Source organism: Hyperolius riggenbachi, chromosome 8 (genome assembly GCF_040937935.1).
Source record: "Hyperolius riggenbachi isolate aHypRig1 chromosome 8, aHypRig1.pri, whole genome shotgun sequence".
NCBI classification, from domain to species: domain Eukaryota; kingdom Metazoa; phylum Chordata; class Amphibia; order Anura; family Hyperoliidae; genus Hyperolius; species Hyperolius riggenbachi.
The window spans coordinates 136,084,263-136,096,793 of record NC_090653.1 but is presented as its reverse complement, the minus strand read 5'-3'; the positions used below and the strand labels follow the sequence as shown (position 1 = coordinate 136,096,793).

The 12,531-nt window shown below is 41.4% G+C and overlaps 1 protein-coding gene across 5 annotated transcripts in view; it reads right to left on the bottom strand.

Moving 5' to 3' along the window:
• COL4A6 (collagen type IV alpha 6 chain) overlaps positions 1 to 12,531 on the bottom strand; it is a 422,653-nt gene that overhangs the window by 124,681 nt on the left and 285,441 nt on the right. For all 5 annotated transcript variants that reach the window (XM_068251142.1, XM_068251140.1, XM_068251144.1 and 2 more), the window contains one exon: positions 8,024 to 8,077. In XM_068251142.1, coding sequence (XP_068107243.1) covers positions 8,024 to 8,077 — 54 coding nt within the window. The remainder of the gene's footprint in view (positions 1 to 8,023; positions 8,078 to 12,531) is intronic.

The following is a 12,531-nucleotide window of genomic DNA, read 5'->3' as shown; positions in this document are numbered from 1 at the left end:
TTTCTTTCTTTTTTAATAAATCCAGCCCTATTAACAAAAGTATTTACTTAAAATATATTAAAAGTGCAAATCATATCATAATGAAATTATCTATTTAGAATTGGAGAAGGAAAAGCGTTATGCTTTAAACTGCTTGAAATCTCTGGAATTCCGATCAGGAGGGGCCTCCCCACACTATGGTACTGCAACACATGACCTGACTTAAAGTGATCGAATTTCACTACATGTCATCTATTCATGCGTCGAGGATTTTAGTAAATAGTATTACATCTACTTAACCTATCTCTGCTCTGTATATAATAAAACAAGCCATTATATGCATTTTTGACCAGAAAGGCTGAAACAGGAGACTTGCTGCAATCAGTAAACTTTAAAGGGGCCCATACACTGGTCGATTTCAGGCATCGATTGACGAACAATTTGACCACTCTGATCGAATCGGCTAGAAATCGTTGCAACAAAAAGCATGATCAATCGCCCGATTGATTTCCAACTGATTTCAATCGATTTGCTCTATTGGTCCAGATGGAAAATATAGGTCGATCAGCTGCTGCAGCAGATCGATGGCCCATAGGGTCGCATTGGATCGAATGGTGCAACACTGCATTTCGATCGATTTTCAATAGATTTAATTCTGAAATCTATTGGAAATCTGTTCCTTGTATGTTGTTGACACATCAGGTAGATTCCTGTCAGATTCGACCTGACAGGCATCTGACAGGAATCTATCTAATGGTCGAATCTGCTGCTAATCTATAAGTGTATGGGTACCTTTGGGTTAATAAACAAACAAAAGAAAAAAATTAGCAAGGGTCCAATCATGTATGCGGTGGTGTCGAGAAATGAGCGCTGCTCAGCACTGCTGCAGGTAAGAATAGTATAATAAGTATTGTATCTACTTTTTAAGTTAACTTGTGATTTCTCTATGTCAGCTTGAGTCTTAAAGTGAACCTTAAGTGTCCAAAAAAAAGTTGAGTTTTACTCACCTGGGGCTTACCTCAGCCCCCTGCAGCTGATCGGTGCCCACGACGAGTCGCTCTGATGCTCCGGGTCCCGCTGGCGGCCACGTCCGGTTTCGCCATCAGGACCCGTCAGGCTGGGGAACGCGGCTGATACTACGCGTTCCCAGCCAAAATAGCACCCCTATGCGGCCATATGTCCGCATAGGCACCCGTAGGCACTTAAGGTTCACTTTAAAGGAGAGATGCAAGCTGATAAAAAAAAAACTACTTTCCTGGGGCTTCCTCCAGCCCCTGGAAGCTGTCTCGTACCCTCGCCACAGCTCCGCTTTCAGCCAGTGGCCCGGGGTCCCCTCCGATGCAGATGTCGACCTCACCAGGTCAGCAACTACTGCACCTGAGTGAGAGCCACTCTCGGTCGCGCTCACATGGTCTGGAGTTTTCTGCCCAGGTACAGAACTACTGCGTCTGCACAGTACACTTCAGACCACATGAGGACGACCAAGAGTGGCTCTCGCGTAGGCGCAGTACATGCCGACCTGGCGAGGTCGACATCTGCACCGGAGGGGACCCCGAGCCACCGGCTGAAAGCGGAGCTGCAGCGAGGGCCCAGGACGGCTGCCAGGGGATGGAGGAAGCCCCGGGTAATGTAGATTTTTTTTTTTCATTTGCTCATACCTTCCCTTTAAGGCTTGTACACGCGCTAGATTAAAGTTGGCTGGGGCAGCCAATTAAAACGACCTCTGCCGATAATATGGCCTGTGTAGAGGCCCCGACCACCACCTGGCCAGCTATCCACCAGGAGAAGCAACAGCCAATAGCTTTGCACTCGCCGTGTGACACGTCTGAGCCACTCCGTCAGACCTCCACACCCACTTCCCCCGTATTGCAACAGAACTTATTGTCAGCCTGTAGATTGACTATGCCTCTGTACAGCCTCAGCCCATTGATGTCACCTGATGTCCGTTGGGTGACATAAATCTAGCATGTGAACGGGCCTTTAGGTATGCCAAGTGAAAGAGAGTTAACACAAGGACATAGAGTGGCCTCAGTATTTGCCTCTTGCTTCAAGGTGGCCTCAGGACCATATAAATTGTTGAATCACCATAGAACACCACGTCTTACAGGCGTATCTGTCTCAGCTGCCACAGCAAATATGACTCATGTCCTTTGCTGTGGACTGTAGATGTTGTAAAGTTATTGAAAAAACATTGCAGATGCTTTCTGACAAATAAAGCAGCATCACTAGTGGAAAAGAGCCTCATTCTCACGTATCCCTACTTCAAAAATCACCTCAGTGTATGTAACATTATTTAAATATTTAGGAAAACATGACCAGCTTAATGTAAATAACCGTATCCTGTGTGCTAAGCACTTGGTTCCATGTATAGACTGAAATATATGTACATCCACACAAGTGGGCCATATTTCCTTGTAAGATACTGTATACAGTGCCTTGCAACAAGTAAACAAAAGGAGACTTCAGTGACAATGGGGCACATAAAACTTGCAGCTGCATTCCTGTACCCTGAGAAATGCTGCAGCAGGCAATATACCTTATAGAATCTGCACAGGATTCAGTAGCCTCAATTCACTAAGCTTTACTAAACACTTTATCAAATGTTTGATAATTTACCTCATGGGTAAAATCGAATTTTTAATTCACTAAGGTGTTATATATTTATTGAATGTTTTATCAATAGATTTTACCCATGAGGTAAATTATCAAACGTTTGATAAAGTGTTTGATAAAGCTTAGTGAATTGAGGCCAGTGAGCCCTGGTCAAACCACGTAGCTAACTTCTTGTGGCTTCTGCATAGACTGTGAAAGTAAGACACAGATGCTACTATTACTATTGATATTACTATCAATATGTGTATCCTTCAACTTCACTGCTCTAATGGCAAAAGTTATACATGCAATCATACTGCTTGCTTTTATTAAAGTGAACCTCGAGACTAAAAATCTAATCAGCAGCACTGAAAAGGCTTGGTGTTTCTTTAAGTTTCACAGCATCAGAACTATGTTTTTCTTACCCAAGCCTCATTTTTAGCTGCACAGAAGAAAACTGCCCAGGCATTTTTCCCCCGATGCTGTGCAAAGCATAATGGGATTTCTGATGTTGTTGTTCTCGTTCTGCTGTTTTGGTGCAATTTTTTTTGTAATTTTGAATTTGAGATTTGAAGCCTAGCGTGCAGCTGGGAGGGGTGATCAGGACACAGGACAGTTGGAACTGTGTCTCATGCTCCCTGTCACCTCCTTTCAACCCCCAAAAAAAGGCTGCCCTCATGAAAAAGATGGCTGCCCCGATGAAATCCCAAACAGTTGCCTGTTCTATCAAAACAGGGTAGGTTAAGAGATTATATTACCTTTCTATTTTAATTAACATAACTAATGTAACTTAAAATGACAGTATGTTTGTTTAGGCTGAAGTTCCTCTTTAAAGTGACACTGAAGCAAAAAAAAAAAAAAACCAAAACCTTATGAAATAAGGAATTGTATGTGTAGTACGGATAATTAAAAGAACATTAGTAGCAAATAAAAGAGTCTCATATTTTTATATTCAGGTACAGTATATAGCTTTTTCATAGCATTGCATCATTCTATCATATTTGTAATTTGCAAACCACAATGCATTTTAAATTATGAATCAGAGCAGGGCCAATGACCCTTTCAACTTCCCTGCAGTAAAATCTTATCTGAAGCTGCCTGAAACTGTTTCTTTGTAGTATAAGTTCCTCAGAAACAGCACTGCAGCTGACTAAACTGGTCGGAGAGCTCAGATCAGAGAAGCTCTTTTGCATAGATAACAACTGAAGTTTCTTAACTCTTCCTGTACAGGAAACACTAAGAGGTTTCTGTGCTACTAATGTTCTATTTCTAAAGCCTCATCTACATGGTACAATTTTCGGTCACATCGGATCTATGAGACGGATCTATTAGATAATTTCTAATCCAGGTCCAATTGGATTGCGTTCGATTTTGCAATAGATTTTGGGTACTTATCAAAGCAAAATGTATCGCAAAATTGATCTGAAACAATTTGGAGGTCTGCACACGATGCAATTTCTTATTAGATGTAGCTAATAGATCCATCAATCTGATGGAAAATTGAACCGTGTACATGAGGCTGTGCTAGATGTACTACACATACACTTCATTATCTCATAAGTTTATTTTCACTTCAGATTTCCTTTAAAGGACACCTGAACTGAGAAGGATATAGTGGCTGCCATATATTTCTTAAACAGTTCCAGTTGCCTGGCAGTCCTGCTGATCTCTTTGGCTGCAGTAGTTTGTGAATCTCACACCTGAAACAAGCATGTGGCTAATCCAGTCAGACTTCAGTCAGAAACACTTTATCAGCATGCTTGTCCAGTGGCTAATGCTGGGAATACACCATGAAATTTTGGGCAGATAGATGGTTCGATAGATAATTTCCGACAGGTCCGTTCTTATTTTCGATTGGTTTTCTGCTCAATTTCTTATAGAAGTGAATGGAAATCGATTAGAAAAACAATCAGAAAGACAATCGGAAAAACGATTAGACAGTAAATCTATTGAAGAATCTCATCATGTGTTACCAGCATTAAGGCCCATACACACGTCGGATTTGCGCGAACGACGGGTCGTTTGAACGTTCCGTCGTTCGCACGTTTCCGCATGAAATCCGGCGTGTGTACAGACTATCGTTCGGGAGATAAGACTGGTTACCAACGATCCACCGGGCGGATCGCTGGTAACCAGTCTTATCTCCCGAACGATAGTCTGTACACACGCCGGATTTCATGCGGAAACGTGCGAACGACGGAACGTTCAAACGACCCGTCGTTCGCGCAAATCCGACGTGTGTATGGGCCTTCAGAGTATTAAAAGACAGGCTCAGCAGGACAGCCAAGCAATCTGAATAGTTTAAAAAAAAATAAATATGCCAGCCTCCATATCCCTCTCAGTTCAGGTTCCCTTTAATATAACAAATCTTAGTGCCAGCAGTAGCAGTAGCAGCAGCAAAAATGTGAAAATTGTTATTGCAATAAAATGAGTACCTCCAGCATCTGCTCCGTCCCCATACCCATCTGAAGACTGCAGTACACCTGCTGGTCTAGTAAATTACTCCCCTATGTTGATTGTATAAATGTGTAAGGATATTAAGTAAATAGGTGGGGCGGGTGAATCTGAAGCCAACACACTCAGCTACATCAGGTGCCTGCCATAGACCGCAATGATAATTTAGCATCCATGTACATCAGGGTGAATGAACTGGGAACCACGCTTAGCCAGAGCTTGTCAATACAGTTGCTAAAAAGGTGGTGTTTGGTTTATATATACAGCATCAGCTGTAGTGTTGGTCAGGATAGGTTAGATGTATCGGGGTTAATAATGGGTGTTTCAGCGGGAAGGCTAGTGTTAGGACTATTGTTAGGAGGGTAAGTGTTAGGCGTATTGGTAGGAGGGTTAGTGTTAGGCCTATCAGTAAGCACGGTTAGTGTTAGGTGCATTAGTAGAAGGATTAGTGTGATTAGAGTTAGGCGTATAAGTAGGAGCACAATTGAAGGTAAAGAGGCGCCCTGGTTGAAATAAAAGCATCTAAAAACAGCTTAAAATCGAGGAAATAATATGAGGTGGCTTACCTCAATAACGAAATCCTTGTATATGACAAAAGATTTTTATTTAGCATCAGTAGGTATCAGTAGGAGGGTTAGTATGAGAGAAGGCGTTCAGCTTTTGTGTAGCCTGAAGTCGGTAGGCTGTATGTATTGGGCACCAGCGCTTGGCTAATATATAGCCAAGAGCTATCGTTGGGCTTTTACATTCTGGCAATTTGGCCACATAGTGCTATATCGGTAATATAATATAACAGATAAAAGTACTATTGGCATCGCCCAACGTCCAACTAAACAAGCGCCTATTAAATATGTACTCATACCATGTGAGGATAGCTTGCAGATAATAAATCTAGCAGCTCAAAACTGATTTTGGGGATTTGACTGATTTATTTTAAAAGGCCTTACTTCACGAAGTACACTTTAAAAAGGTTTATACCAGTAGTTTCCACTGTACTACATGATCAGGCTGTAAACAATAATATTTCAGTAGCTTGATACAGCAAGTTACTTAACAGTTACCAATAAGGCTCAGATTTCAGGACAGGATGGCTGCAATGCTACGGTATTATCCAGTCTGCACAGAAATGAGGACAGAGGAACACACTATAAGTACAGTACCTACATTAACTAATGAGACCTATGCTTCCTGTACAAGCTGCTGCCTGATTACTGAGGAAACTGGCCACCATCTGTGACTTGCTTGTGCATGGATGCAATTCTACAGCATCATCCAGTATGCACATAAATGTGGACAAATGAGCACACTATGGGCTTTATTCACAAAGGCGTGCTAAGTGTTAGCACACCAGTGAAAAGCCCCTTACCACGTGCAAACTGCCTCTTTGTGCGCTAATGCGCGCATAAGAGTTTGCGCATGTAAAGCTTAGTGCTTGTAAAGTTTTGTTCGCCGCTTCGTGTGCAAAATCAGCCGTTTCGCATGCTAAGTGGCTTGATAAGCATAATTTGCACGCGAACTTTGCAAGCGCTAGCACGCAAACAGCAACAGCTGTGCCCGTGCAAACTAATTAGCACCCTAGTATGCACGTGCAAAGCCTTACCACGTGCTAACTGGGTTAGCACTGGTTAGAAAATCGAGCCCTATAAGTACAGTAGCTGCATTAAATGATGAAACCTATGCTTAATGTGCAAGCTGCTGCCTGGTTACTAAGGGAAATGCCCACCATCTGCGACTTCCTTGTGCATGAATGCAATGCTACTGTACAATCCAGTCTGCACAGAAACAGGACAGAGAAGCACACTATCAGTACTGTATCTGCATTTACTGGACAGAGAAGCATACTATCAGTACTGTATCTGCATTTACTGGACAGAGAAGCATACTATCAGTACTGTATCTGCATTTGCTGGACAGAGAAGCACACTATCAGTACTGTATCTGCATTTACTGGACAGAGAAGCTCACTATTAGTACTGTATCTGCAGTTACTGGACAGAGAAGCATACTATCAGTACTGTATCTGCATTTACTGGACAGAGAAGCTCGCTATTAGTACTGTATCTGCATTTACTGGACAGAGAAGCATACTATCAGTACTGTATCTGCATTTACTGGACAGAGAAGCATACTATCAGTACTGTATCTGCATTTACTGGACAGAGAAGCTCGCTATTAGTACTGTATCTGCATTTACTGGACAGAGAAGCACACTATCAGTACTGTATCTGCATTTACTGTGCAAGCTTTTGTATGATTATTGCATGCACATCCCTGCATATTGAGCACTGTGTATTTTGATCAAGCTTAGATGCTTGCTGAAGTATTGAAAATAAAATTTGACCCCCAATTATTGATGGAATTAAGATACAGTATTATAGTATACTTATAGTCCCCAACTGTCCCTCTTTCTGGAGGGACAGTTCCTCTTTGGGAACCAAATCCCTCTGTCCCTCTTTCTTCCCCATTTGTCCCTCTTTCAGGTCTGATCTACAGATCTATGTAAATATATGTATTTTTCTACTTAAAAATGTGTTTAATTGTCTCAAAACATATGATGACAGAGGGCACCAGTGTTGTTTGAATTATAAAAAATACATCTTTTGATACTGAATTTTCTGTGATATAAAAGATGAGGGGTGTGGTTAGGATTGTGGCTGGGGCATGTCTTAAAGTGTTCCTTTCTCATCTCAAAATATTGGGAGATATGATATACTTTATGTGCTTGAGTATGACAATTTGTGATATAGTTAACTTCTGATATAGTAAACTACTTTTCTCGGTCCCTTGGATTTTATGATAAGGGTTTTTTTCTACTGTATTGTTATTGGGTTTTCCGGGTTGCCAGAGCTGGATCGGGCTGGCTGAAGAGGACAGGGGAAGTCTCATTAAGATCCCGAGGCTTCCCCCACCCGAGGTAAACATCTGTTTGTTCTTTATTTTTTTTTAAACTTACAGGTTTCCTCTAGTTGATACATAAAGCCGTCAGGTCATTTATTACCTTTACTCCTTTGAAACCATCAAGACCAGTGAATCCATAGGGGCCGGTGAGTCCCTGTGAAAGAAACATGGGATAAGAATGACGTTAAGATCTCAACAAACATCCAATGCAGAGCTACAATTCTGCTTTAACATTGAGATGTATATATATTTTTTCCTTTGGCACTAGGCCCTCAGTTGTTTACTAAAGCCTTGGAATGATTAGGGCACCACAATGGCTGCAATGACATAATGATACAAAATCTCTGTGGCATTTGAAGGCTATAAATGGGCAGCCACTGCAAATAAAGTACAGAATCTGCAGGTCACTTGCAGCAGGCTGCAGTCAGTCTTAGGTACAGATGGACATGGTGACCATGTAATACTTCTGTCTGGTCTTATATAAATATGTATGTACCGTATATTAGCATATACCAATATTGTCTTTTTACAGTGATAAATTTTGCCCAAATTTTGTGTTTTCTAGAGACAGTCTTCCCAAATTGATCATTTAAAGAATACCTGAGCTGAGGTAAACCTACCTAAGGTAAGCAAAGAGGAATGTTCATGCTGGATTCACATACCTCTGTGTGTTATCCGTTCCTCTCCTCGTCCCCCTCTGTCCCATAGTGACTCATTGAAATACGGTATAACTTTGTCTACAAAATAACTTTGTCAGCACCTATCAGCTAAAAAAGTAATAAAATGAACGTCTAAACTAATGTTGAGCACTCTCTTGCTTGTCTGGGTATTTAAAGGCATTTTATTGATATCAATTGAACAAGTGTCACAGAATGTGAACAGCCCTTAATTTCTCAGTACTTCACTGCACTGGGGACTGTGTTAATGGCAAACACTACACTTACTGGATTTTACATTTTTTCAAAGCATTAGTACCTCAACCCAATGGTGGCTGTTTGAAAACGGAATCTATGCTTGCCAGTGGTCATCATTCCATTAGCACACATTGCAATTTTACAGGATCTTTTCAAAAAATTAGCATATTGTGATAAAGTTCATTATTTTCTGTAATGTACTGATAAACATTAGACTTTCATATATTTTAGATTCATTACACACAACTGAAGTAGTTCCAAGCCTTTTATTGTTTTAATATTGATGATTTTGGCATACAGCTCATGAAAACCCCAAATTCCTATCTCAAAAAATTTGCATATTTCATCCGACCAATAAAAGAAAAGTGTTTTTAAAACAGAAAAAGTCAACCTTCAAATAATGATGTTCAGTTATGCACTCAATACTTGGTCGGGAATCCTTTTGCAGAAATGACTGCTTCAATGCGGCATGGCATGGAGGCAATCAGCCTGTGGCACTGCTCAGGTGTTATGGAGGCCCAGGATGCTTCGATAGCGGCCTTAAGCTCATCCAGAGTGTTGGGTCTTGCGTCTCTCAACTTTCTCTTCACAATATCCCACAGATTCTCTATGGGGTTCAGGTCAGGTGAGTTGGAAAGTCAATTAAGCATAGTAATACCATGGTCAGTAAACCATTTACCAGTGGTTTTGGCACTGTGAGCAGGTGCCAGGTCATGCTGAAAAATGAAATCGTCATCTCCATAAAGCTTTTCAGCAGATGGAAGCATGAACCCACTCTTGAACCAGAAACAGCGGCAGAGGCGCCTGACCTGGGCTACAGAGAAGCAGCACTGGACTGTTGCTCAGTGGTCCAAAGTACTTTTTTCGGATGAAAGCAACTGTTACATGTCATTCAGAAATCAAGGTGCCAGAGTCTGGAGGAAGACTGGGGAGAGGGAAATGCCAAAATGCCTGAAGTCCAGTGTCAAGTACCCACAGTCAGTGATGGTCTGGGGTGCCATGTCAGCTGCTGGTGTTGGTCCACTGTGTTTTATCAAGGGCAGGGTCAATGCAGCTAGCTATCAGGAGATTTTGGAGCACTTCATGCTTCCATCTGCTGAAAAGCTTTATGGAGATGAAGATTTCATTTTTCAGCACGACCTGGCACCTGCTCACAGTGCCAAAACCACTGGTAAATGGTTTACTGACCATGGTATTACTGTGCTCAATTGGCCTGCCAACTCTCCTGACCTGAACCCCATAGAGAATCTGTGGGATATTGTGAAGAGAAAGTTGAGAAACGCAATACCCAACACTCTGGATGAGCTTAAGGCCGCTATCGAAGCATCCTGGGCCTCCATAACACCTGAGCAGTGCCACAGGATAATTGCCTCCATGCCATGCCGCATTGAAGCAGTCATTTCTGCAAAAGGATTCCCGACCAAGTATTGAGTGCATAACTGAACATAATTATTTGAAGGTTGACTTTTTTTGTTTTAAAAACACTTTTCTTTTATTGATTGGATGAAATATGCTAATTTTTTGAAATAGGAATTTTGGGTTTTCATGAGCTGTATGCCAAAATCGTCAATATTAAACAATAAAAGGCTTGGGACTACTTCAGTTGTGTGTAATGAATCTAAAATATATGAAAGTCTAATGTTTATCAGTACACTACAGAAAATAATGAACTTTATTACAATATGCAAATTTTTTGAGAAGATCCTGTATATACATATTCACAAACTTTGTAGCAGGCCAACAAAAACTAAAGACATCAAGCAGGGTCCTTCTGGACTAAACACTAGGGCTAGTAAAGGACACACCTGCTCGGTGATATAGAGTGGTCCACTAGTAGCAAACTATGACTGCAATTGCCTAACTAAATTATAGATGAAAAAATCTGCAAAATTGTACTAATTTAAGTAAAGAACTAATCTAGCTTAAAACTATGACTGCTATTTGTCGGGATGTTTTTCTTTTCTTTTGGTTTAAGTTCCAATTTAAAGTTTATTTCGTATATTATGAAAAGTATGTACACATACAATTCTGCTAAACTGTAGACAGCATGTGGTGCCTTCCAGTACTACTCCTCAAAATGATTTCTGCGAACCCAGGAATACCCCAGTGTCCCAGGTCTTCAGCATAGAGAGGGTCTTAACTTCTGTCAGTTTTGGAGCTAAGCTTTAACCTTACCAAGCCATGCCCATCCTGCACTTCATATAGCTTAAATGGAATGTACACGCATTAAACTGTTAAATATAGAGGTTTGGGCTTAGCACAAACTAGAGTGGAGTGTAGCACCATGTCAGGCAGAAGCTTTGTATTATATGTTTAGCATAGGGATAGGCACCACACCCTGCAAATTATAAATATTGTTAGTATCTCTCTTTTTGCACCCTGACAGGTCTGTTTTAATACATTTGTATTTGAACAAACTTCAAGGTATATAAAAAACTGTGTGTATTTATCAATGGTTTTATCAGCAGCAGCCTGACTTTTACATAACTGGTTTGAAAAAGTATTCGGCCCCCTTGAAGTTTTCCACATTTTGTCATATTACTGCCACAAACATGAATCAATGTTATGGAATTTCACGTGAAAGACCAATACAAAGTGTTGTACACGTGAGAAGTGGAAGGAAAATCATACATGATTCCAAACATTTTTTTTTTACAAATAAATAACTGCAAGGTGGGGTGTGTGTAATTATTCAGCCCCCTTTGGTCTGAGTGCAGTCAGTTGCCCATAGACTTAGCCTGATGAGTGCTAATGACCTAATAGAGTGCACCTGTGTGAAATCTAATGTCAATACAAATACAGCTGCTCTGTGACGGCCTCAGAGGTTGTCTAAGGCTGAACACACCAGACAGGTCAAGGATAAAGTTATTGAGAAATATAAAGCAGGCTTAGGCTACAAAAAGATTTCCAAAGCCTTGAACATCCCACGGAGCACTGTTCAAGCGATCATTCAAAAATGGAAGCAGTATGGCACAACTGTAAACCTACCAAGACAAGGCTGTCCACCTAAACTCACAGGCCGAACAAGGAAAGCGCTGATCAGAAATGCAGTCAACAGGCCCATGGTGACTCTGGATGAGCTGTAGACATCTACAGCTCAGGTGGGGGAATCTGTCCATAGGACAACTTTTAGTCGTGCACTGCACAAAGTTGGCCTTATGGAAGAGTGGCAAGAAAAAAAGCCATTGTTCACAGAAAAGCATAAGAAGTCCTGTTTGCAGTTTGCCACAAGTCATGTGGGGGACACAGCAAATATGTGGAAGAAGGTGCTCTGGTGAAATGCAAAACGCTATGTGTGGCGGAAAACTAACACTGCACATCACTCTGAACACACCATCCCTACTGTCAAATATGGTGGTGGCAGCATCATGCTCAGGGGGTGCATCTCTTCAGCAGGGACAGGGAAGCTGGTCAGAGTTGATGGGAAGATGGATGGAGCCAAATGCAGGGCAATCTTGGTAGAAAACCTCTTGGAGTCTGCAAAAGACTTGAGACTGGGGCGGAGGTTCACCTTCCAGCAGGACAACTACCCTAAACATAAAGCCAGGGCAAAAATTGAATGGTTTAAAACAAAACATATCCATGTGTTAGAATGGCCCAGTCAAAGTGCAGATCTAAATCCAATCGAGAACCTGTGGCAAGATCTGAAAACTGCTGTTCACAAACGCTGTCCATCTAATCTGACTGAGCTGGA